Raw genomic sequence first — 26,990 nt, 5'->3', positions numbered from 1 at the left:
TTGATTTACAGCTTTTCTTTCTGTGTTTCTTGTCACATCTCCCTCTCTCTCCTCCAATAACATACAGATGATGCACATACGGAGAACTTGAGTGTGCTTGACCTCCACACGGGGTGACATCCTGTTGTACTCACTCGGCCAGTGGTAGCCTGGCGGTGATCATGGTTGGAGTGGGTTTCGCCACACGTCGCCAATCACAGATATTGAACACCACAGTCAAAACAAGCCTGTGAATTCCTGCTGATTATGGTTTACAGTTGATAAACTGGTGCTATTTTTCACTCCAAGATTGTGTGATTTATTCAAACATCAGTGCAAAAACTCGGCAGCTTTGCATTCCCCCAGAGAGAGGAACCAGAACTTTATCCACCCTTGCCCAGCAAAAGATGTTTGCTGAGGTGACTGTGGTCTCATAAACAGGCCAACAATGTGATTTCTCCATCTCCTGTCTTTTGTTGTTGTTGATCGCTGCAGGCTGTCACCTCTGCCACTTCGCTCATGTGCAAGTACATTTAGATAATAAAAAAGGCCAATAAAACTCAGGGGGTTGATTGGGTGTCTCCCCTTAACCCAGCAGAGGGGATGACTAAATCAGGGGTCGTTCTTTACATTTTCTTTTTTAGCTGATAAGATTTATGGTAATGAAGGGATCATATTAACCTTTGGGGTTCCACCGCTGTCCTTCAGAACAGAGGTGGATGGGAGCGCTTAGCGATCAGGTTTCCAGGCGAGAGCAGCCAACATGTCTGATACAAGCAGTGTCCCATCGGCCCAACACTCACACACACACACACACACACACACACACACACACACACACACACAAGCAGCTCAAACACATAACAGAGACTTTCCAAAAGCAGCTCAGGCCCTTTGAGAGAGATGAATACATGTTTAATCTCCCTCCTCTCTTTCTCTTCTCAGCCTTCTCCCTTTTCTTGATCCTCTCTATCCTTCCTGTTCTCCATCCTGCTTTCGGCGGGAGTGCTCTGTTCTGAAATTAATCTGTTGTACTCGACCACCTTCTTTCCCTCTAATTCTCTTGTGCAATCTCTCTTTCTCCTCTATTCTTTTATATGTGCATAGTCCCACTGTTCTCAATGCTTTTAAAAGTAAGTGCCAGAATATTTTAAAAAATGCTTGGGACTGAGAGAGAATTTTCTGTATGAAAAAAAAACAGGTAATTTTTTTTTGTCTGTCTTAAGTTATCCTTCTTGCACTTCTTTTTTACTTGCATCTCCAAACCAACATATTAACTGATTGTCTGTAGGGGCAAGGAGAAAGGGGGGGTGTGACAGAGGGAAGTATATACCCCTCCCTTCCCTGTACAAGGGCTGCACCCCTCTGTCCCTTTGTCTGCTTGTAAAGGGGACAAGGGGGGAGGCGCAGAGTCGGGGTGCCAAAGGAATGACTAAGTGACCTCTCTCTCCCCTTTCTTTTGACACTCCCATGTTCTGTCCATTTTGTTGTGCACGTCCCGCCCCCTCCCTCCTCTTTCATCCTATTTCGTTCCCCCTTTTTTCAGCCTGGTTAAGTCGCCATGGCTGTTGGCCTCACATGTCTGGATCTCTCGCTCTCTCTCTCTCTCTCTCTCTCTCTCTCTCTCTCTCTCTCTCTCTCTCTCTCTCTCTCTACCTCTCTCTCTACCTCTCTCTCTACCTCATCTCTCTCCCTTGCCTTGCATCTTCGGTGGCAGCAGTCTGGTTGCCAAAGTGTCTGTAGGACACATTAAGGCCCATAAAAGCCTAGTTTGTGGTCGCACTCTTAACCACCAGTCAGAGGTAGTGTACAAAAGTGACTTTAAATGAGCCTGTGATTACCCTGGAACATGGAGACACGCTGAAGTGGCCAAGAGAGTGTGAGACAAGGCCAGTACGTCAGAAAGGTGTCTCTCTAGTCTCTTAAAGAAAATTGAACAGAAACAAATATATTTCTCTCCCTTCACCACTTAGAGTTAAAAAAGGCTACCTGAGTGAAACAGGCAACACAAAGTTGTAACCCAAATTTCCTGCCCCCACCACCCCTTCATCACAACCTGCTCACCCCTCCCCTCTCTGTCACTTCTCATCCTAATTGGCCACATGCTGCCTTGAGTGACAAGTATAATCATCAGTCAAATTATGAAGGGGGAAGAGGTGGGAGGTGAGGGGAGAGAGGAATAGCAGAAGGTGGTGGTGGTGTTGGGGGGTTTGAAAGGAAGTGCTTTGATCAGAGTTAGAGAGGGGGTGAGCGGGCTAACAGACAGAGCTACATGGAAACCTGCTGTCCACACACCTGCTGCTTCATAGATGGGCAACATTAGCACCCTCAGACTGCAGTGAAGCACAGAACAACACAAATGAACTGTCATTAGAATCTACATTGAACTCGTCCTTGTAGCTTTCCGACCTGAATAGCTGCAAACCTCCCCTGCTGTCATTACAATTGCAGCACAGTCTAGAACAATGAAATCACGGGGTGTGGTAGCAGCACATGAGCACATGAGGCCAGGCCCGTGTTATATTTGGGTGTACTTTGTTAGCCAGAGCAGATGTTAGCTCTTGGACCAGCTAATGAGGTTTACAGTAATTAGGAGTGCTGATGAAGCGCTTTGATTCTCCGGCTGTGGCGGTCCTCTCATTAGCGGCTAGCTAGCTAGCGCTGCAGCAGGCTCTCCAGTCACATCCTATTAGGCGGCTCAATGTACACTCTGAATTAGGAGCTGGAGATTAAGTGGAGATGAAATCTGTCTGCATGCACATGCACAGATGCGAACACACACACACATGCACACACGCACTCACAAACGAGCACACACACACACACACACACACACACACACACACACACACACACACACACACACACACACACACACCCCTAAATTCAAATTGTTTAAAAACGAAAGACCAGTAAAGTCCACACACTCATACTCGCTGTTATAATGAGGTGAGAAGAGGAAAATTCCTCCTTTAACTCCAGCAGTTTATATAGAAAGAGACTAATTAAAGCTAGTGTTCCACTGAACATTAAATGTCCATCATGTGTGAAGACAGATTATGTTTCTAAGTAACAATGTGTTCATACATAAGTCACAAACAGGAAGATACATCAAACATCTCAAATGAAAAATGTTATCAAGCATGAAACTCCTCGGTTTAAATCCTGGAATATCTCTGCGATTTGTACTTAAAGGAAATACAACCTTGAACACCTTTTTCCACTACTTTTCTACTCCTGGCAATTTGTCAATATTCTCCTCATGCTCTCGCTCTCTCTCTCTCTCTTTCTCTCTTTCTTTCTTTCTCTCTCTCTTTCTCTCTCTCTTTCATCATCTTTTGTGTGATGGAGTGATTATTGAGGACGTGGCTCCCGTGTTTAACGCTGCTTGATGAAGTCTGCCTTTGTCTGTCTGTGCTAACCTGTCGCAACCGGGACACCGCTTATAGCAAAATCAATACACAGAGTAGAAGAGAGAGAAGCGAGGGGCGAGGGATGGTGGAGGAAAGAAGAGGAGAGGGGGATATTAGAAGGCAGATACATACAACAAGACAGGGGAGAAAGATAGAGATGGAACTCAGTGCAAGGAAATTTAAATCCTGCCGCTGCTGATGGGGAATGGCTTGTGTCATTTGTGTGTGTGTGTGTGTGTGTGTGTGTGTGTGTGTGTGTGTGTGTGTGTGTGTGTGTGCGTGTGTGCGTGTGTGCAAGTGTTAATCAGTACATTTATATGTATATGTTTGTCTTGTATGCATTGACCAAAGGGTGGTTGCATCACTTATCGTGTGTGTGATTGTTTAAGTACGCGGATGGGACAGCCTCTGTGTGTGTGTGTGTGTGTGTGTGTGTGTGTGTGTGTGTGTGTGTGTGTGTGTGTGTGTGTGTGTGTGTGTGTGTGTGTGTGTGTGTGTGTGTGTGTGTGTGTGTGGCTCCGTTTGTTTCCTCTCCCCAGAGTCAAAGCCGGTGTGAAGAGTAGAGAAGAGCGACAGAGGGTCGAGAGGAAGGACGGAGGAGGAGAGAAGGATAGGATGGGGAGAAGGAGAAGTGTTGAGGGGGTGAGTGGAGAGGAGCAGTTGTGTGAGAGAGGCACAGCTGGGAAATGAGAAATGCAACCCCTCCCCTCACACCGTACCACCACCTTACGCTCTACCATATACACACACACACACATACACATACATGCACGATCCCCATCTCTTTATCCTCCCCTCAGGAAAGAAGAGGTGGAGGAGGTGGAGGCAGGAGGGGGGGTAAAGGGAAGGGAGAAGCAGGGGGGATAGGAAAGGATGGAGAAGGGGACAGATAGGGGCATTAAAATTCATGGCCTTTTTTTTTATTTTCCCTGCTGAAAATCAATAGTGTTTACTATGAATGAGTGGAACAGTGGACAACAGTGGTGCCGGGGGGACAGAGCGACAGACGGAATCAAGGAGGAGTAAGAGGAGAAGAAGGAGAGAGAGAGAGAGAGAGAGAGGGAGGGAGGGAGAGGTAAAGTGGAGGATGGGTGACTTTATTGCAATAGGCAGAAGCACCAGAGGCCAAGGTTAAAGACCAGCAGGGGCAGTGAGACAGAGAGAGAGAAGCACTAAGTAAATTCAGCTGTCTTGTAAAACAGACATACTACCCTGTAAATGCATATCTACTACTGGCTATCATAATAATGTAATGTCATGTAAATCATTGTCTTCCTCACTGTAATTACCTCTGCAGTAATATCCGCTCTCTAATTTGTCAGCTCAGCTCACTCTACTTTTCTCAAACTATGTGTGTGTTAATTGGCTGCCCACAAAACACACTGGTCTCCCACAAACAAGCAGCAGACACACACACACACACACACACACACACACACACACACACACACACACACACACACACACACACACAGTTTGCGCTGAGTTGTTCAGTAACCCTGACGCTGCTTCCTGCTGCTGGAAGCCTAGAGGTTCAGGATGGCTTACCAGTGTTTTGATTAAGTGCTGCCTGTGTGTGTCTCACACCACTTGATTAAAGAACAGTGTTTTTTTTTCTCCACTGAATGTGGCTTCATGCTTCATAACGATCAAAGCTTTTATGTGGTTTTTCCAGCAACTAAATTCTGACAGTAAATAGAAAATTGATCCTTTAAAGGTGCCAAATGTTGCTACTAAATTAAAGCAAAGTTTTTTGTTCTGTTTTTATCCTTTCTGTCCAGCAACAGAAGTCTTTTTCTGCACGTGTGCTGTATGATTCTCACCATCTGTTTCTCTTGTTTTGTGTCATGTAGGTGCCTATTGTGTGTGAGTTTGTATGTGTGTCTCTGTATGTGTGTGTGCTTCTTGTCCTCGTGCAAGAACTAGTGTGTTGGTGTATTGTTGTACATGTGTGTGAGTGAGCTGTGCAGGGGGTGATATATATTCAGGCAGCTCATGCATTATGGAGAGTGCAGGTGAGAGCGTCTAAATGTGAACTGCTGGTATGTGGAGGGTTCAGGGCCAATCTCACCGAAGCCTTTTGTATTAGCATAGCATCTCCATTTCAAATGGGTCTGTCAAAAGCCAGCAGCATGTTTTATTCAGCAAAAGATATTGATCATATGTTATGCATACATACCAAATCTATATTGCATAGCAAAACAATGCTTTTGATATGTATATGATTCTGCTTTGTGAATATGCTGTGTGCAGACAATAGCTGTTTTATGTACATAAATTCTCTAACTCTTTAGGATGAAAAGTGTATATATATATATATATATATATATATATATATATATATATATGTATGTGTGTGTGTGTGTGTGTGTGTGTGTGTGTGTATAATTTTGTTTTTGTAGCTGTTGTATTGGATGTTGACCAAGCTGAGAGAAGACAGAGGTAGTCAGAGTGCAGCTGTATGGAGGTTACTCTGTCTGAGGAGATTTCGCCGAGGTCAGACAGCGCAGCAGATTCTTCCTTTGTGCGTGTGTTTGTAACGCCCCAAAAGTGTGTGTGCTAACTTCTCAATCCATTTAAAAAATGACCTCCATGCACCCGTGTACATTAACAGCCAACATTTCACAACACCAGCTTCTCTTTGTCCATCAACATGTTTTTCCATCAATATTTCTCGATGTGATAAATCGGAGACCCTCGGCCGGCCGGGGCTCTCTATCACGCTGCGGGTTTTACCATCACGCTGCATTGGTGCTGCACTAAATTTCCTCACTCTAAATGACTGGAGTGGATGAGAGGTCACAGTATATGGGGGAGGAGGACAATGCAGGCTTTGGCTGATGGAGCTTGCTTTTTCACCCTTTATGTGGCCCATTTGCTGGTTGGGACATGAGGAAGGTAAATGTGGGTTTGTTAGGGATTTTTTTTCTCCCCTGTCATATGACTTTGTCCACCTTTTTTTTTTTTTTTTTTTTTTTACTGAGGTTGAAATTGATGTTTCATTAGCTGCCTTATACCTCTTGAAAATGTTTAAACCACCTTGAACCCCACCCCCACCACCCCCCTCTCTCTCCTTCCCTCTCTCTTTCTCTCTTTCTCTCTCTCTCCCTCAGTACTCTGTTCCCTTAGCGACCGTTTCCAAGGTGCCCATTCCCAAGGGCTGGAGGAGGGGTCCAGTGATGTCATGCATGCATAACTCTACACCTGTAATTCATGTCTTGTTCCTCTGTCCTCTCTGTCAAATGTTTCCCTCCTCCTTTTGTTGTTGCTACACTTCATTTTCCAACCCATCTCAAATTCTTCTTCTATCGTCTTCTTCCATTTATTAACAAAACCAAAAAGAAAATAGTTTAAAAATTCACTTTAGATTCAGGAACCTCTTTGGATTGTATAGATTTGTATGTAAAGTTACAGTAATGTTTAATGTTAACAGCATGGAACAGTGACGCTCTTCTTTTCACTCGCTGTTAAGAGACAGACAGTTGAGCTGCCCTCTGTCCACAGTGTACATGACTCTCTACATCTGCTCCATGTTTAAAAGGTCATTTGTCAAATCTGACATTTTCTGCCCTTACCAAAGGTTTCCTCAATATCTAGCCTGGCTCCTCCACTTCAGAGTTTATGTTTTTCCATCTATTTGTTTGCTTTTGTATAAACCTTTTCTGACAATACGTTACTCTTCGGTGTCAAAAGATATCAGGAGAGCGGGAGGCTGAATTCTATCATCTTGTAATGCTCAATAAACTAAGATATGACAGATGCGGTCCCCTGTGTGTGTGTGTGTGTGTGTGTGTGTGTGTGTGTGTGTGTGTGTGGTTACCTGGGTAGTGGAGTCAAGGATTCCAAGAAATGTAAATTGCAACTGGAAGTGCAGTGTGAGTGTACACACACTCTTCAGGAGTCTGATTAGGGATTAATGCCTGTGCGTGTGAGGTTCTACCTTCTCTCGTGTGTGTTCCAGCAAGATGTTTTTTTTTTCTTTCCCGTTTTTTTTTTTTACTCAGCGCAGGTTGTAACTCTTGTCTCTCACAGTGTGCCTTTTGTTCCAGTCTTATGCCACCATTTTGTTTTTTTTGTCCCGTACAAAACACAAAAAAGAGGCCTGCAGCAAGGCTCCCCTACCTGAACGCCCCACACACACATTTAAGTGAGTCACTTCTGTGGTATCTGCCAAGACTTACAGTCATTTTCTGGAGAATTAGCCTAACCAGAACTTGCTCACCCTAATTTTAACTTTCATGATGCAAAAAAACACAACAACAATATTTTACCAATACCCAACAATCAGCTTTTCTCTCACTTAGTTTGGATTGAGTCAGTGAAACGTCACTCACAGATCTGAATGTTTTCTCTGTCTTTCTCTCCAAATTCAAATTTGCTTTTGTGACTTGACCACATCGCAGAAAGTCGTTTTATTGAAGTACAGTGGAATGCAGCACAATCTTAGCATGTACTTTAACAATTTTATGTATATATTTACTGCACCACACCATACAGCTTGAAAATATGCTGATGCATCATTATCCATATAGTTATCATGTAGTGGACTATATTACAAGCAAAGCAATTACTGTAAAATCTCAAGTGAAAGAAAGTATATTAAGATGTGATTTGGTATAACAACTGAATATGTTGTAATAATGTTACAACTTTGGTGATAATTTAAGTGTTTGCTTCCTTTAGAAAGTAGGACGTCTATGAATTGCAGAGTCTAAAATGGGAAGATACAGTCGTCAAAGCAAAGGTATTGACATTAGAGCGACGTGAAATATAGAAAAGAAGCACATCCTCACTCTGATTTGGGTGCCTGGTGTACCTGCTGTGCAGATATAATTGGATATCAAAGATTGTGAAACAAGCTTCTACTGTGTAAATCAGTGGTTTAAAAAAAAAAACAAGGCAACTAGTAAGTCAGATAACCCACACAGGGATTTCTTAAATGTCAGGTGAAAATTAGCTTCAATTGATTGCATCACACTTCTCATGAACACGCAGGACCAATACGGTGAACATCGATTGGATTATCTGACGTGTAATTTTCCATATTGTGACATTCATTTCTCTCCCTATCAGCCACCCCTGGGCTGCAGCAAGTTCTGCTCTCCTGCTGCTGACAGTCGCGCTTTTCTCTGGGTTGCCAGGTTCGTCTCCATCCTCAATGGATTGCGGTCACTCAGTGTGTGTTTAGCCGCTTAGTTGTGTGTTGTGGTGATGGGAGGGCACTGGTGGGCTTGTTGAATGAACTCTGTGGTTGTGCTGACGAATCAATTATAAAGAGTAACGACATCAGCTGTGTAATGGATCTCCTTCTGCTTTCATTGACTCTCCTCCCTCGTACACGTTATGCCACCCTGAGACTTCAACTTTGCTTTGCACCATAAACTATGTGTCTGTCTCCTTATGTTTGTCATTATATGTAAATTTTATCCCTGTCATTTCTCTCTCTATTGGTCTGTCTATCCTCTAACCCCCCATCTCTCTCTCTCTCTCTCTCTCTCTCTCTCTCTCTCTCTGTCTCGCTGTCTCCCTTTCTCTCTCCCTCTCTCTCTATTGATCCAGTCATAGTTTTCTCAGTCTTCACAGTACTGGGCCGCTCTAATCAATACAGATAATTGTCTGCTCTCTCTCGATGCCAAACATAGTCTCCCCTTCTCCCCTCTCCCTCCCTTTTTATCAATGAACCCCAGTCTTCCCTCACCCCTCCTCACCCGCCCATCCTCCCTCCCCCCCACCCCTGCAGACGGGGATTCCCCCTCCCCTAATGACGGGAGATAACCTGCTTTCTTTACCGATTTTCTCCCACCCGCCCTCCCCCTCACACACATCCCTGCCTCACCCGCTGCCTCCCTCGTTCATCGATTACCGTGAGAGTCGGAGCCCGGCCCGCCCGCCCTACAGATGTAAACACACACGTACACACACACACACACACACACACACACACACACAAATGTATACAAAGTGCTCATGTTGTGGTTTACTTTGACCACTCAACGACAGTAGGTTTTGCTCCTCGGTTAAAACGGTTTTTCACAATGGCTCACACTCATGATCGTGAGAAGGATGATGTCATACATTCACCATTGGGCTTGTGACCAAACTCATCCCTCATGTCTCTTGGTTGCAACATCAACACACTGATACTTTAAAAGGGGCGTCAAATGGTCTGACGTTTCCATCTTTTCAGCTGTTCATAGAGACAGGACGGGGGGCCGTGACATCTCACCCATGACAAATTGTTACAAATCTTCCTCATGATGGGAATTCCTTCAGTCCTGTATTATATTTGCTTTATTTAAACATAATTTTCTCCCTTGCAGAGGTAAAGTATTTCCATGTGTTTATCTTGGACTTTTATTATGAATCCTGCAAGAGTGGGTGCATTGTTACTCGAATTTTTATTGGTGTATCAAAGTTTTGTTCTTTATTTCAATAGTGAGAAAACAACATACACACTTTACACAACAACACCATTTACACTCTCAGATTTATATATACGCTCCTGGGAGGAATAAATTCCCCTCTTTTAGAACTTTCCTCAAGTATAATGAACACTCTCCTACTCATATTTCTCTTTCTATATTTACAACTCAACATTTCAATTCAGTCTAAAAAAAAATTCCATTTTTGTAGCCGGTTTCAATTGTCTAGTTTCGTATTTGATGAGATGAAGTCTTAAATCTTACTTTGTGAGTGTGTTTGGGTTTGCATGACTTTAAGACGCCTGACCAAAAACATGTTTTATATTAATATCCTCGCCATTTATGTCGTTTCCTCAAAACATACCGTCACATATCATGGTTCAGTTTTAAATCTATGTTTCCCACCTCTAACATGACCCCGCCAAAATACACTGTCATCACAGGTTGTAGTAAATACAGTTGCTTGGATATTTCAAAGAATTACAGCTTTTCAGTCAGGTTTATTTCTTTAGCCTCAGATCATAAATTTGTCTCAAAAGGTTTTTATGATCTATACAGTACATGTAACAACTTCTAAGCCACCATTCTTTAACAGAATACAAAGATAACTCCACAAAAAGGGTGATGAAAGGATTAAAAAAGAGCAACAGCGGAGAGACGCTTCTTCTAGAGCAGGTTTAGACAATCGCGGCTGTAGTACAAAAACATAATAGCAGAAAGTACATATACTCTGAACTTACAGTGAACAATCTTTCCATGAGGTGCATAGTAGAAATACACAAATGCAATATTGTGAAACAGAATGACAATATCAAGCACATAAACTAAATATTATACCTAGTGAAGCGTAATGAAGTTAAAGGCTTTGAAGAGAAAAAAAATGTGAGAGCAGAGACTCAGGAGAACAAGTGAATCTCCTCAGTTGCACCCAGTACTGCATTCATATTCTGTGTCTACATATAAAATCCTATGTGTTTAATAATGCATCCATCCAGCCAACAAGGCAGGTTATAGGCCTGCAGGTTATTCTACCGTGTATGTGTGTGTGTGCGCATGTGTGCAGACGCCTGTGTGTGTGTATTTTTCTATGAGTCAGATGTGTAGCATCTAGTACTATTGTCTCTGATGTATACTCTATCACCCAACTCAATCTGGAGCTGCACATAAACCACACAAGCAATATCAATGACAGTATATATGTATCCAATGTTTACACAAATATCTCATATCCACTCACATCTGCTGCAGCTGATAGCCGAGGCAACGCTGTGTGTCTTTTCCTGCAGACGAGTAAGTGAGATGGATTTGGAAACAGCTAGTGTCAGTCAGGATAGAGGTCAAAATAAAAGGATTTCAGGGGGAAAGTGGAAGATAGCAAGAGAAAATCATTTGTATTTGAATTCGAGTGTGTTTTCATGAATATGTTTGTGCATCACTGGGAGTGTGTGATATCCGTGTGATTGTTTTTGTGTTTGTTTATGAGCAGGGCAGCATGTGTACATCAGAGACTCTGAGAGAGTCCGAGGCTAGGCTCAAGTTTACACATGTGTGATCAGACTAAGCAGGGCTTAAAGGGGCCAGCAGCAGGACAGAGAGAAAAGAGGGGCAGTGGAGGGGGTATATTGTCCTCAAGGAGGGGTTTCTTGGGGGGGGGGGGGGGGGGGGGGGGGTCAGACGGGAGACAGCAGGGATCCTCCTCTCCCCCAGGGAGTTGAACCTACAACCCCCTAACCTTCCTCTAGCCCTTTGGTCATGGACTTGAACCCTGTAACCCCCTGATGGACAATCTGCTCTTCTCCTGAGCCTCACTGCAGCGCTGTGCATGCCATTAACGGATAAATAGGGTGTGTGTATGTGCGTGCGTGCGTGCGTGCACAACTGTGTGTATGAGTCAAGTGTTTGGTCAGTTGGCTTTAGCGTTGGGTCTCGCCCCCTTTTCATTTAACGCTTGTCAAACAGAAAGACGCCTGAAGGTGGATGATTTGTCATTTTAACGCCCTGATTTTCATCCATGCTTTGATGAGATTTCTACTGTGTAAACCAGACTGTGAGTTTTTTTAAAAAAGAAACATTTAAATAATTTAACTCTTGGAGTGAGATCCACACAAGCCTAAGAAGTTAAATGCTCAAATGCGGCTTAATTAAATCTTTCTTTCATAGGAACTCAATAGAGGGACATGACGAATTAAGAGAAAGGATGGGGATTGATATATTCCTCTTGGCCATTTTTTGCTGCCCTTTATTTCTCTATTTCTTCCATTGTTTGTGTTTGTGGGCTCTGCTTATCAGATCCCAGCTCCATTCAGGGCCTCGGTCAGGAAAGAAGCCAGACGCCTCATCTCTCTTTCATTCAATCTCTCTCTCTCCTTCTCCCTCGCTCGCTGGTGCTCTCCCTCTCCTAACCTTTGAGAATAAGAGCCTTGAATTTGAATTTCAGAGCAAGCTAGCGAGCAAGAGGAGGGTTCGGAGGGAGACGTGTGCATGTGTGTGTGTGTGTGTGTGTGTGTGTGTGTGTGTGTGTGTGTGTGTGTGTGAGTGAGGAGGTGGGGTGGGGGGGTGGTGGAAGAAGGAAGGGGGGAGGTTGCTAGAGCTGCGGTCGTTGAAAAAGGGCTTGTTCAGTGCGTCCCCTGGCCTCCCCCCTCAGAGGGGCCCCGATCGATACAAACTCGGAGCAATAAAGCTTTCCCCCTGTCATCTCTGCAGAATACAAAGCAGAATAGAGAGAGGGAGAGAGAAAGAGGGAGAGAAAGAGAGAGAGGGAGAGAGAGAGAGAGGTGAAAAGCTGTTCCGCTAGCCAGACCAATTTCCTAACCCCCTCCTCCTTCTCACTCGTTTCACCACCACCGCCTCCCCACCACACAATCACTATCACCACCACCTCCATCACCCCCTCTCTCACCTCCTTCTTTTTATCTATCACTCTTTCACCTCTTTCCCCAAATGCACAATATATACCCCAGACTCTATAGCGTAACAGCTATCTCTCTATAATAAATACAGCATGAATAAAGTATACAATAGATTCCCTGTTGCCCCAACTATCTGAGAGGAAGGTAGGAAGGAGGGGAATGAGGGAGGAAAAGTGACGTGAGGGCAGAGAAGTAAAAGCAGCCAGGGAGTAGAATGGATAGAAGACAGGAAGGAAGATAGTTATAAAGGGGGTGTGTTTGTGTTTGTGTGTGTGTGTGTGTGTGTGTGTGTGTGTGTGTGTGTGTGTGTGTGTGTGTGTGTGTGTGTGTGTGTAGAGGGGGGAAAGAGTGTAGGGTTAAGGTGAGAAGGAGAAAGGGGTAGAAGGATTGCACCCATGGAAAGATGGATGTAACGATACAGGTAGAGGTAGGAATATTGATGAGGTGGTGGGAGGAGGAGAGGAACAGGCAAAATGTGGATGAGTGAGTGAGCGAGAAAGAGAGAGAGAGAGGTGAGGGGGTCAAACAGCAATCCCTTGAATTGAGAGCCAATTACTGTAATTGTAATCTGGATTCAAAGAGGCGCAGCAGTGACTGGCAACCATAGACACATAACACAGACAAAAGATAGTGAGTGTGTGAGTGTCTACATGCTGTGTTGATGTGTGAAACATACATTTTTGTGTGTGTGAGTGTGTGTGTCTCCATTCTTCTCCACTGAATGACAGTGCAGGAGTCAGCCTGCCAATCAACTATTGTGCTCTTGTCAATTTAATAATATTTTTGAGCGCTGACCTCCACAGCACTTCAGCCATTGCTTTGTTTGTGTGTGTATGTGTGTGCATGTCTCTGCGTGTGTATGTTTGTGTGTGTGCGTGTGTATATATATATATATATATATATATATATATATATATAAAGTGTATATATTTCTCTGTCTTTCCCTCTTTCACCTCTTTCTAAGCCCTCCCTCTCTCTATCGCTCTCCCTGGTCCCTGTCTCTCATTCTCTCTCCTATATTACAAGTGCGAATCCTTCATCTCTCCTCCACTAATTCTCTCCGTTATTGTCCCTCCGTTCAGCCCTCTGTCTCTCCACTCCCTCACTCTTGTCCTCCTTTCTTTTCTAGCTGTGATCTACAGTATATTGTTGGCTGTTTTTTTTTTCAAGCCTCCTTCCTGCCCTTTTCCTGTTATGCTTATGCTTTCTGTCATTCCTGCTTTATTACCTCAGGATGCCACATCCCTTTTTCCTGTGCTTTTTTCCCCACCATCACTTTATCCCAACTTCCTGTCTCTCTCTCTCTCTCTGCCTTTTTTCTGTCTATCAGTCTTTCTACCCCTCTGATGTCCCTTTTCCAGGCCAACTCTTCCTGTCTCACTTTCAACACTGTCCCCTTTTGCCTTTTCATCATCATAGGCTCATTTTGTCAACTCTATGTCTCCCTCTCATTCCTCACCCTCCCTCCTTTCCTCATCCCTCTCTCCCTCCCTCCACCCTGTTCGTTCCCTGGGGAGGTCAGTAATAATGGTAGTGATGGAGTGAGAGAGGGAGGTGCGATTATTGTCTTGTCGGGAGTCAGAGGAATCGATCGGCCCAGAAATATGAGGCGCGAGAAAGAGCCGCTGTGTCAGATACAATAACCACCCACTCCCGGGGGCTTACACACACACATATTTAGACACACACACACACACACAACATACAGATGTATTCGACACGAACATACACATTTATTTGGTTAGCGAAGACACTGACACACACTCATGCCATCTTTCTTTTTCATTAACGTAGTACGCAGACATCTCTCTTCTTCTTCTGTGGTGGAGGAGAAGGCAGCCCAATCATCTACATGCTTTGATCTGAGATAAAGCGAAGAGGTAGATCTGTTCGGATCATTCCTCATGCACAGATAAAGGGCAAGGCGCGGAAAATCGCTCACACACCTTTCACTCACGTAGCTATAAACAGACACAACAACACACATACACGTGTGCGTCACACACACATACACACACACACACACATACACACGCTCACACCAAGACCTTTCACTGTTGTTGCCTGGCAACGTGGCCGAATGTCCAATCCGAGCAGAGAACAGTGGCCGGTGATGTCACAGCTGCTGCTGACCAGCAGGTCTGAGAGGAAAAGAGAGACGGAGGAGGAGGAACAGAAGAGAAAGTTTGAATGAGAGAAAGAAAAGAGGAAGGTTGCGAAGAAAAGAGGCAGTTGCTGATGATGGTGACGATGATGATGACAATGACGATGATGAGAGGGTTTGAAGGAAGAGAAAGTGAGCGGGCCAGGAGCAGGCCAAGGTGAAAGATGGGATGGGTGGGCGGACAGAGGTGCGGGAAAAGGAAAGTTCCCCTATATGTGTGATTTTTAATACGGAGCCTAATTGAAGGCAACAACCTGCAGTCAGGTGTAAAGTTGCTCCTCAAACTGGTGATGAAGGCCACCAGGCCCTCCCGGTAGACCATCAGCTTTCCAAAAGAAGGAGGGGGGGTGGGCACAGGGAGCGAAGAAAAAGATTTGAGCTTCAACCTTGGTAGCGCCGTGGGAGATAACGCTGTCTGTCTAGACAAGCTCGGCTCCCCATCGGCTGCGGAGATGATATAGAGAGGAGGGGAACGGTGTGAGAGAAGGATGGCAGTGCAGAGGGGCCAGAGGAAAAGCAGCCACAGAGAGGTATTTGGACAGGAGGGGAATAGGTGTTGTAAATGCGTCGGTGGCGTGTGTGCGCATGTGAGATGTTGCAGGTCCCATGGTAGCCAGCGGTATGAGTGTGTTTTAGCCCCTGCTGCTTCTCACACAAAACCTCCACCTCTCTAGTCGTCAACACTGCTGGACCCACTGTTTATAATCCTGCAGCTCCTCACGGGGCTACACCTGCACACACCTCTGCTAGACTGGATTTTAAGTCTCTCACCTTGTAGAATAGAGTCTTGCAGTTATAGGACTTGGTGGGTCCATCAGCGAGCCGTGCGCTGCCCCCTCTGTAAGAAGAGGAATATGATGGATTATGTGAATTAGAGCCAGTGTGTGCTCCAGGCTCATGGCTGCACTAGAAATAGGAGCCATAGAGGGATACTGAACAGGTTTGGAGACCTCTGAATTGTCCCTGCAATGACCCATTATATACACACATTCTCCGTCCTCCTCCCACTTCCCTCGCTTCCATCCTTTTTTTCCAATTCCTGTGTCTGTCTTTCACTTCCCTTTCATTCCCTTTCTTATTATTGTTTACTTGTCTTCTCTTCCTCCTTCTCTGTGTTTCAGTATCCCCCATACCCAAGTCCTCCATCCCTGCCTCTCCCTCTCACCCTGACAGTGGAGTGATTGATGGCACTCTAGAGGCCTCAGCCTCCCCCATCCTTATCCCTGGGGTCCCACGATCAGATTGTGTGTGTGTGTGCGTGTGTGTGTGTGTGTGTGAGAGAGAGAGAGAGAGACAGAGAGAGAGAGAGAGAAAGAAGGGAGAGTGTGTTACCTTACGAACGTAACTTTTTGACTAAAACACTGAACAGTGTACCTCTAATTTTTCACCCGTTGCTAACATCACAGCTCACATGCTTTATGTGTTAATATGTTGACCTCCATTTGCCGTCGGCCCAATATCGTCTAAGTGGCCAAGCTGGAGTGCTGCTAGGTCTGGTCTCCATGGTAACCAAGGCTCAGACCTCCCCGGGGCAGGAAGGCCCTCCATGGCCATGAACTGTACACACACACAGAGTACACTTCGATTCACAAGTCACACTCTGTTTATACTGGAGATACTCGAGCAAATATGCACACACACACACACACACACACACACACACACACACACACACACACACGTACTTTGCTAGTTATGAGGATAGATTGGGGTTTGAACAAAGGTCACGGCCAAAGCCAGGCTGCCCAGACGACCTCTGACCCAGAGGAACGCCCCCTCCCCACGTGCAGTCTGTCACTGTCCTTGGACGGACCTGTCTCTCTCTAACGCACGTCCACAAACACTCTTCCACTCTCAGCTGAACTTGTACTGACACACGAACAAATGTGATGAAGGCCAAAAGGGAAAAACAGTGTGAAATTCCAAAAATCTCAGAGAGAAGCTGGAGGAATTGATGTGCTTCCTCCACCCAACAAAGTTGGTGCTGGTTTGGTTAGCATCACAAAATTAAAGACCTGGGAAAGAAAATCAATTATTACCATTATGATTAATGAAAAAAAAAATCACTAATGTTGAAAGGCTTGTCCTTAAAGTCCTTCTGTTCCAACCAATTATTTTGATCTAATGGCTTTGGATTAAAAAATAACTACAACAAACAAACAGCACAATTACGAAACTCAAGGAATAATGTTAATTTTTGCTTAAAAATGTTGAAATTATTTTTTTAAACTATTATTCACATCATTTAGTTACAGTTTTCCCCTTGTAATTGTTTCTGCCAGCATTTACCAAAAACCCTTTTTTACTAACATTTTATTAGAACCTTCCTTCTTGTATTGTGTTTACAGAAAACACAAAACTAATTACACTCGTATATATGTGTGTGTGTGTGTGTGTGTGTGTGTGTGTGTGTGTGTACATATATGTATATATATATATATATATATATAGTATATATGTGTGTGTGTATATATATATGTGTGTATATATATGTATGTATGTATATTTATATATAAATTGATCTTTTAAAAAAGATTACAACGGTGTATTGGTGATTCAGCAGGGCTGTTGTAAATCACCACATGAAGTATTTATAAGGTTAAACTTAGGAACTCTGCTGCTGTTACAGTTTGAATTAGTGAACTGGACTATGGGGGATGGTGTTGGGGGGGGGGGGGGGGGCGATAGGGGCGGTATGAAGGGGGTGGGGTGACCAGTAGCCTCCTATCCTCTTCCTCAAATGAAGCCAATTCTATATCACATCAGAGAATCAACAGTGCCACCTTGTGGTCAGTGCTGCCTACTGTCAGCGTTATCCACAAACACCTCCAGACTTGAAAATCTGGGCAGTATTTTTGCTGAAACATGCTGGTCTTCTTCCTCAAGATCATTCCCCATCTTGATATTTTCACTTTTTCTAAAGCAGTATATTAATCAGAGTGGGCGGCAGTAATTTCAGTTCATACCGTGTGTGATTTTCCACTTTCACACCACATCTATCCGTCACGTGGTGGCTGGGTGTGTGGCTTTCTGTGGTTTGTCAGTGTGGGATGGTCAGCGATATCGAGTGTTTCCTTCCACATGGGTTCGAGAGGAGCAGATGAAGCTGAGTGTGTCTCACATCTTCTCTCGGAGGTGTAACCCCCCACACACACGCACACACACACACACACACACACACACACACACACACACACACACACACACACACACACACACACACACTCAATAGACCACCCCTACTCCTCTGGACACATTTATAACATAAAGATAGACCACATGAGATTGACAAAAAAAGTAATAGGTTGTAGCTGAGGAAAAAGTGTGAGCTGTTAGTTTTGAGGATACGGTATGTCACATATAATGTATCATGTTGTTCTCATGTGAGAGTGTGTGTGTGTGAGTAGCTGTTTCCAGGCGCACTATTGCTTTCCATTGGCACCTGTCATCCCCCTCTTTTTCTCTTCCCACTCTTCACATCTCTTATGTCCCCCCCCCCTCTCTTCTTATGTTACATTTTTCTCTCCTCTCATTCAGAGTTCCTACTATTATGAGGTTTACTTCCTGTTGTATTGCAGGATGTGGGGAGGAGGTGGGGCTTAGGGGGTGTGGACTGTCATCTGTGCATGTGCCAGAGAGAGGGAGAGCAAGAGACACACACACTCTCTCTCTCTCACACACACACCGACTCAGATATGACCAAGACAGCAGCGATAGCAGCAAAGGACTTCTCCAGTATGTGGTTGCCAGGTGAGTGACTGTCTGTGCAGCCCTCTCTCTCTGTTGGCCTTCATTTACCAAGACCAATTAAGCTTTACGTGGGGGAGAGAGGGCAGTGTGTGTGTGTGTGTGTGTGTGTGTGTGTGTGAGAGAGAGAGAGAGAGAGAGAGAGAGAAAGAAACGTTGCTACGCTGCTGATTAATGCCACTGGGTCTAACAAGCTCAGCTAATTAGAGAACATCAAAGAGCGAGAGGTGGTAGGAAGAGAAAGATGTGGACGGACAGATGGATGGGTGGACGTCTGTCACAGGCACAGGGAAAGGTCAGACACCTTGCGAGGCCATAGCAGGTGTGTGTGTGTGTGTGTGTGTGTGTGTTTATGCTCAGTGTTAATGTTATGAATGTTAAAATAGGTTAAGAATGTTTTAAAATGTCTTTGAGTCATAGCGGTGATAAGAACTGAGGGTTGGGATTATTTTTCATTCAGCAGCATAAAACACCTTTTCATCTCATTGCCAACCACTGTGGCTGTTAAACTTCTGTTGTGTTCATAAATATTTAGTTCTTGAGGTTTTACTTTAAACTCACGTTAACTTTTTTCAAATGTGTGTGTGTGTGTGTGTGTGTGCATGCGCGCGTGCAGACCTATATTTTTATTGCAATGATCATCATCCTTGTCAATCATCTCAGTAAGTTCCAACATGAAAAACATGCTTTAATCTCAAGGGATTCCTGGTTGAATGAAAAAAGGAATAAAATTCTAATATTGTAAATTTTAAAACAATATTTTATCAGAGTTTCCGATATATTTTACAAAGACTGTCAATCTCAAGATACATATTTTGCATAGCGGTAATAAATGATTTAAGTGTTTAAAAAGGAAATGAAAACAAAGAAGTAAAAAAGTTGAAGTTGCTCTTTCATGTTATTTTGATGATGGTGGTCATCATCATCATCATCATCGTCATCAGGCTGTGAGAGGAGGCCAACGGTCTCTGCTGTTCAAAGACAAGAACGTTAAGATCAGCTGACTCACACGAATCAGAACTATAAATGCCACTTAGCTCATTTTTCTTGGTGTCTTTGGTATCTTGATATTATTTCTGAAAAATGACAAGTATCTTGTATTCATCAAGGAATGATTCATGTTTTACAAAAAAAAAACGTGTGATGCATCCTCACTCAACGCTACTTTGCGTCGCTGTGCATGAAACGTTATTCACCATGCTGATAAATTGTCCGCTAAATACGCATCGAAAATTGCGTTGATTGTAAATTTTGAGACTTTTTTCACAGTCAGTTTCAATCTGAGACAAATGATTGAATAATTTAGCAGTTTTGTAAAGTGATGCCACAAATACAGCGAATAAATGCAGAATCTTAACTTTTGGATTTATTTGAATACACAGTGGCTCCTCAACACATTTTTAACAAATTTTGCAATCAGACTTGTCCACATCTCTTGTTATTCTGTTGCTTCAATTGTTATTCTCACATCTGCTTGAGCTTCTTATTTGCAAATTTGAGAACAAAGATGTCAGCGTATGTTACACTCTATCGCTCACGAATAATGCTTACATGGTCAATTCTATCTCATTTATTTGTTAAATGGCGTCAGTGACAAATATTTTTACATCAACCAAAATGAACTGAAACTTCATTGCTGTGTACTTCAGCCTGCTGTTGTGACAGCTGCTTTCCTCTCAGCATCCAACTTTAATTATAAGATCTTCATCTTCAGATCTTTGTCTTCTGAAGTGCTTCTTAATTTTCTTATTCATCATTTTCAGCTTTTTTTTTTTTTTTTTACATTTATTTTAAAAACATTTAGTCTCCAGATGTGCTCCATCTGACACCAAGTTTGAAATGGAAAATTTGTCTTCGTACCCTGACTCGGCACCCCTCAGCATTGCCTGGTTTCCATACATCTGTAGTTAAAGAGACATAGTGGTTGTGGTGGGGGGGCCTGTGGTGGTGCGTTGACTGCAGTTCCCAGATTCCCCCTCCCCTTTGGCCTTGTGTCCTGTTCCCATCCGGACATGGGGGGGGGGGGGGGGGGTGAAGGGTGCTGGTGTTGGGGAATTCAGACGTTGCTGCAGAGTTTCATCTAAACCAGAAGAGAATTACAGAAAGAGTTGAGACTGGCTGTTCCTCTCTGTTTGCATCATATATTTCTGAAACAGGATTATTCAGAACACATATAACTCTGTTTAAGATGCTTGGAGTCTGATGTAACACACACACACACACACACACACAGAAATTGTCAGCTTCATTCTTAACATATGCTCAAAAAATTTTTTGGTAAGTGATCAGAGATGCAGCCACTTCCAAAACCCTTTTAACTGTTCTTTGTCCAGATGAATTAGATGTGTGTGCAGCGGTGTATTGTAAGAGTGTGGGTGACACAGAGACAGAGACAGTGCGAGCGAGCAGGCTAATATTAATAGAACCTCTGACAGTAAATGTTCTGTTTAACACTCTGCGAATGCAAGGGGAAGTCGGGAGGGGAAGTGAGAGAAAGACATAGCATCTTGATCTACTGTCCCACCACTGTATTACTGACCACATTATACGCCATGCCACTGTCTGTTGGCCATTTTGGAACCATGAATCAATACACACTTTCACCATGTGTCCAGTGAGTGTGCAGGAGAGAAAGCAGGTTAAGGAGCTTCACCATTACAGCTTTTTTTATCACCTAAAAAGTCATTTTATAGGATGGGTTTAGTATTATATATATACACACCGATGATGGGAGCACAAAAAAATGAATGTTCCTGTCATGGATTATATGTGATTGCTGAGTGAAAAACATTGTAGATTCAGCAAGTTTCGGGCAGAAACTGAGAAACAGTGGACACTTATTATTCTATATATATTCTATAACTTATTATTCAAGATAAACTTACGTCCAGTTGACCAGATTTTACTTCGCGTCGATCTACGATGACCTGGATGAATGAGAACCTACACAGACAGTGGACACTTATTAGTTTCAATAATGTGTATGTAACGTAATAGCAAAAAAAACCAGCTCCATAATTCTGGAATGACCACAAACTGACGCTAATAATAGATCAGGCAGATGTTTTCATACTTATTGTGTGACCAAAATTTGCAGAAGTCGGTTAATTTGAAGGAAATCCTGTGGTCAGTTTATGTACAAGCCCTGACCATTGGTTATCACTACTGTATCGACTGAGTGGCGCTTTCTGAGCAGTTTGCAGCTTCCCCCTTCCCCTAAAAACCCTGCATGTTCAATTATATCCCACAAACACACATTTCTGCTATTGAATTTTCTCAACCTCTGATCAGAGTGCTGCTTCGGATCTATAAGCTTTTTGTCTTCATTATGGTGGTGCAGTGTTTAAGCTTGACATCAGGTCAGTGGTGGTCAGTGGAGCAAGATTCTCATCTGAGTCACTGCTGCCCCCCAATGGTGAGAAATACTGTACACTCAAGCGCTTGCTCACAAGTGTGTCTCAACTTTATCCTGATAGTCTTATAAATTAGCATATTTTATGTATTAATGTGTCATAAAATGAAGCAAACGTTTAACTGATGGTCTCTGAGTTGCAGAATAAAAAAGAGGAGGGGTGAAAGGGGGAAGAGATAGAAGAGGAGGGAGACCGAGAGTTTATTATGCAGGTGGCAGATATAATTAGTTGGTCGTTGGGCAGATTTGCATGTTTTCACAAAAGGGAAGTAGCTCTGCCTGTGTGTGTGTGTGTGTGTGTGTGTGTGTGTGTGTGTGTGTGTGTGTGTGTGTGTGTGTGTGTGTGTGTGTGTGTGTGTGTGAAGGAGAGAACATGAGAGAGAAAAAGGGTTTCAAATGGACACAACAAAAAAAGTTCTCATATAGTTTGTGGTTCCAGGCAAACAAAAAAAGGGCTTTTAGTGAGATGGGTGACAGAAAACTGTTGTTAACTCGTCAAGCTAGTTGTTAGAGGACTCACCTCAAATCTTCCTTATTCATGTCTTTCTTGTCTACATTCCCCAGCCAAAGTGATTCTTAATTCCTTCCTTGGTAAATAAGAATGTATTTCTTGCAGTTGGTAATCTTGCAGGGGCTGTCCCAAAACTACATCAAACAGGAAGTGATGATATTTTGATGACTGACACACACACTGAAACATTTTTAATGCTGACTTGCTACCACATAAACACCTTAAGTTAAATTTAGAACAAGTGAATACCTCTGGCCACCTACACTGTTTTTAACCACCAATTGGAAAGAATGAATGGGTTCAAATTGTGAATGATTCATCCTTGTTTGGTGTACAGTGTGTGGGCCTGCGTCGTGACCTGAAAACACCCACTAGCTATAGATATAGAGCGGCACCCTGGTTATTATCTTTCCCCTATAGTCATCAAGATTCTCATCAGTCAAACTTATAGTCTGAATTTGATATCTGACACAGATTTAAGAACCAACCTGACTGGCTTGGCCATGTGTCTTCTTGTTGCAGATATCAGGATGTCGAAGCCAGTTGAGGTTGAGAAACTAGGGGCTGATTCACCGTTGGACAGCACAGGTGAGCCCACAGCAAACACACTCCTCCACATACGTACACTGCACGTTAGGTTGTACATGTGTGCTGCTTTTACTTAACCACAAAACCAATTTCTCACTTTTTCCTTTCCCTCCCACACAGATTCAGAGCGGAATGGACCTGAATCAAATCACCAGGTACATCTCTATCCTGCATTTTTAATGACATGATTTGACTAGAAAAACAGTTCTCATCTGATTAATTCAATGATCATTTACATTAATAATAACATCCCGGAAACCAAATTTATGTTTAGTATTTCTTGCAAATTCCATTTTTTTTTTAAAGAATTTGAGAGAAGCTGCACATCCTGACATTTGCTTGAAATTCAAATGAATACATACATGTGACAATTGAGCCACACAGTTTTTGCTGAGTTATTGAAAAAATCTCAACTGAGAAAATTACATTCATTCACCCTGTCTCTTCCTTTGCAAGGCTCAGTCAATGAAAGTCAATCCCTTTTCCCTTTCGCCAACCCTGAGCAGCAGCAAGGTCAGTGTGTGCGCGCTGCGCGCGAGTATGTGTGTGTGTGTGTGTGTGTGTGTGTGTGTGTGCGTGTGTGCGTGTGTGTGTGTGTGCGTGTGTGTGTGTGTGTGTGTGTGTGCGCGTGTGTGTGTGCGCGTGTGTGTGTTCGTGTTTGTTTGGCACAGTCCAGTGATGCATTTTTTGTGTTGCCACACAAAAAGTTTTTGAGACAGTATAGCTGCTATAGCTGTGCGTTCATTTCTATGAAGTTACTTGCCCTTTTTTTTGCATTCAGAGTTGAGGTGCTACTCTCCACCCAAGCCTAATAAATTCCCGCTGAGTTTGTCAGCAATACTGCAACCACTGAGAACTAGATTCTTCTGAATTTGCATACTAGGAGATATGCAAATCAGTTAGCTGGAAGAAGTTCCTTTTGCCTGTTGAGACTTGCCTTCTCTTTGGAGAGGATCATCTTTTTTTTTCCTAGCCAGGGAGTGACTAGTGGACTCATTCTCTATCTGTGACTAGTTTCTGATCAGCTTGTGTGTGACATTATAAATAGAATAAAACTAATTGTCATATTGCATCGCAATCTTATGTAACAAGGTAAGCTGGTGTAGTTTTTGATGTTTCTAATTGGCCCTTTTCACTCAGATTTCTATCTTCATTTCTTTTCCTGTGTCTTTGTTGCGCAAGCACGCTTTAAACCGAAAAGTACATGCTGCTTTTTATGTTGGAAAGGAGGATAGCTTTTTTTTCTTTTTAGCAGTTGATTAATGATTCAAATCTAGAAGGCTAATGCTTCGACTCTTGTGTGTTCATTAATGTTCTTCTACCTTCTCTGGGCTCTTGTTCCTCTCAGAATAAGATGGAAGAGTGTGCTGAGATGTCTCCAGCCCTTACGCCCTCTCACGGCCCGACCCCCTCACAGACAGCACTCCCACATACGCAGCTCATGCTGACCGGCTCTCAGCTCGCAGGGGTAAGACCCTTATACAGCAAACACACACAGACACACACTTTGCTTTGCTTTTACCCTGCTTGCTTCCCTGGTGCTACTTTTTGAACTCTTTGTTTCCTTCTTTATTTCAATTTTCTCCTCTCCTCTCCTCTCCTCTCCTCTCCTCTCCTCTCCTCTCCTCTCCTCTCCTCTCCTCTCCTCCTCTCCTCTCCTCTCCTCTCCTTGCCAGTTGACAGCTCTGTTGCCAGCGCAGCAGCAGTTGTTGCTGCAGCAGGCTCAAGCGCAGCTCTTGGCTGCAGCTGTGCAGCAGTCCAGTGCAGCCCACGCTGCCCACGCAGCACACGCGGCTGCCCAAGCCAATCAGCAAGCTCAGGCAGCTGCGGCAGCCAATCAGCAAGCCCAGCAGCAGCAGCAGCAGCAACAGCAGCAGCAGCAGCAGCAGCAGCAGCAGGCAGGACAAACAGGCCAGCATGCCCAGACGCAGTCCCAGGGACAGGGACAGAGCACACAAGAACAGACTGCCCCAAGTGTCCCCGCTCCACCTCCTCCACCCCAGCTAACCCTCTCACAGCCAATCCAGCTCACCGCCCAGGTACTGACCGCCAATCAAAGCCACATCCAGATGAGCAGCTTGATTGAAGAACCACTAATGAGCCACGGAACAATTTTTTCTGTCAAGTCTGTTTTATGATTCACTTTCCACCTTGCATGCATTTTCCTTTCCTTTCACTGACACAGTTAGCAACCTTTTCCCTCCTACTTCTTTGTTTTTCTGTACATCCACAGTGGCTCCTGCTCAGCTGGAGGTGTGTGTCTCAGTCCTCCATCACTTTTTAACTAGTGATCATGTTTCACTACTTCATTCAACAGGACATCCAGCAGTTGTTGCAGCTTCAGCAGCTGGTGTTGGTGCCTGGCCACCCGCTCCCGTCTCCTGCCCAGTTCCTCCTCCCACAGGCACAGCAGGGCCAGCAAGGTGCTTACTGGAATAGTTTTGCAGGTTATATAAGTTATAAATCTTAACATAAAAAATGCTGCTTTGTTGTAATTATAATAAGTCTATGTTTTCTTTGTACCAGGACTCCTATCGACACCAAATCTTATTCCGCTACCTCAGCAAAACCAAGGGAGCCTGCTGTCTGCTCCTTCTAGACTGGGACTGCAAGTGCAGGTATGATGATGAAGATAGTTTAGTGGAAAGCACCATTCAGTCTCCAGTCATCTAGAAAACAATATGTGTCTCATTGTCTTTCTTTCTGTTTCACATTTGATCCCCTGCTGTTTCACTTGCACTACAGCGAGATAAGAGCGTGGATGTGAGCGGTGGAGGAAGCGTGACCACGGTGCCCTCTGTGACCCCTCACCCCGAGGAGCCCAGTGACCTGGAGGAGCTGGAACAGTTTGCCCGCACTTTCAAACAAAGACGCATCAAACTGGGCTTCACACAGGTGTGCACATGATTTACATTTATGTGTTTCTAACAATACCTTTACATTCTGATCCAAATTAGTATCTAAATCTGGAATGTTTCCTCCTTGAGTGTAGTTTGCTGTCACACAGAGAAAATGCAAGCAAGCATGTGAAGTTGTGGTGTCTGGGGCGGGAGGGATTTCTTCTACTTTTTAGCATACATTCTCATTTAACTTCTATTTCTACCTCTATCTTCTATTTAACACAAATTGCAGCGAATTCCATTTGTGAGTTATGTCGGCTCAAACTCAGACTGGTTGTACAGAGGTCAGGTTACATTCACAGCACAGATGAACTGGAGTTAGGGAGAACATGAACAGAGAACAAGAGCAAGATTCAACTGAATTCAACAAAGCAGATGGAAGGCATCCTTAGTCGTTGCTGTGTTTTGAAGGACCTAAACAATGTTTTCTTCTTTTATTCATCCATTCAGGGAGATGTCGGTTTGGCCATGGGGAAGCTGTATGGAAATGACTTCAGCCAAACCACCATCTCCCGCTTTGAGGCCCTTAACCTGAGCTTTAAGAACATGTGTAAGCTGAAGCCACTGCTGGAGAAGTGGCTCAATGATGCAGGTGAGTTAATCTAAATACTGTATGACTGCATACAAGAGTTATAATGGACTGAAGTTAGCTTAGTGCTGACTTCTTGTGTGTGTGTGTGTGTGTGTGTGTGTGTGTGTGTGTGTGTGTGTGTGTGTGTGCGCTTGTGTGCGTGCGTGTGTGTGTGTGTGAATTTCTCCAACAGAGACCATGTCCATAGACAGTACCCTACCCAGTCCCAGCTCATTGTCCTCTCCCTCTCTGGGCTTTGATGGGGTTCCTGGTCGCCGCAGAAAGAAGAGAACCAGCATTGAGACGAATGTACGCGTGGCCCTGGAGCGCGCTTTCTTGACGGTAAGATCTTTAACCTTTTCATAAGATGATGG

The 26,990-nt window shown here is 43.9% G+C and overlaps 1 protein-coding gene across 3 annotated transcripts in view; it reads left to right on the top strand.

Moving 5' to 3' along the window:
- pou2f2b (POU class 2 homeobox 2b) overlaps nucleotides 1–26,990 on the top strand; it is a 40,233-nt gene that overhangs the window by 6,770 nt on the left and 6,473 nt on the right. Inside the window, exons 2-11 of one of the 3 annotated variants that reach the window (XM_086218154.1) lie at nucleotides 23,080–23,145; nucleotides 23,266–23,300; nucleotides 23,602–23,658; nucleotides 24,494–24,613; nucleotides 24,822–25,184; nucleotides 25,463–25,568; nucleotides 25,672–25,763; nucleotides 25,891–26,040; nucleotides 26,496–26,637; nucleotides 26,810–26,958. In XM_086218154.1, the coding sequence (XP_086074280.1) occupies nucleotides 23,080–23,145; nucleotides 23,266–23,300; nucleotides 23,602–23,658; nucleotides 24,494–24,613; nucleotides 24,822–25,184; nucleotides 25,463–25,568; nucleotides 25,672–25,763; nucleotides 25,891–26,040; nucleotides 26,496–26,637; nucleotides 26,810–26,958 (1,280 nt within the window). Of the gene's footprint in view, nucleotides 1–18,582; nucleotides 18,638–23,079; nucleotides 23,146–23,265; nucleotides 23,301–23,601; nucleotides 23,659–24,493; nucleotides 24,614–24,821; nucleotides 25,185–25,462; nucleotides 25,569–25,671; nucleotides 25,764–25,890; nucleotides 26,041–26,495; nucleotides 26,638–26,809; nucleotides 26,959–26,990 lie in introns of those variants that run through there. The other 2 variants (XM_086218153.1, XM_086218152.1) reach the window with 2 other exon arrangements.

The sequence above is a fragment of the Aulostomus chinensis genome, chromosome 11 (assembly GCF_037954235.1).
Source record: "Aulostomus chinensis isolate RoL2024-O1b breed Wild chromosome 11, RoL_Achi_v1.0, whole genome shotgun sequence".
Lineage (NCBI taxonomy): Eukaryota > Metazoa > Chordata > Actinopteri > Syngnathiformes > Aulostomidae > Aulostomus > Aulostomus chinensis.
This window is presented reverse-complemented; position numbering and strand designations above follow the sequence as displayed.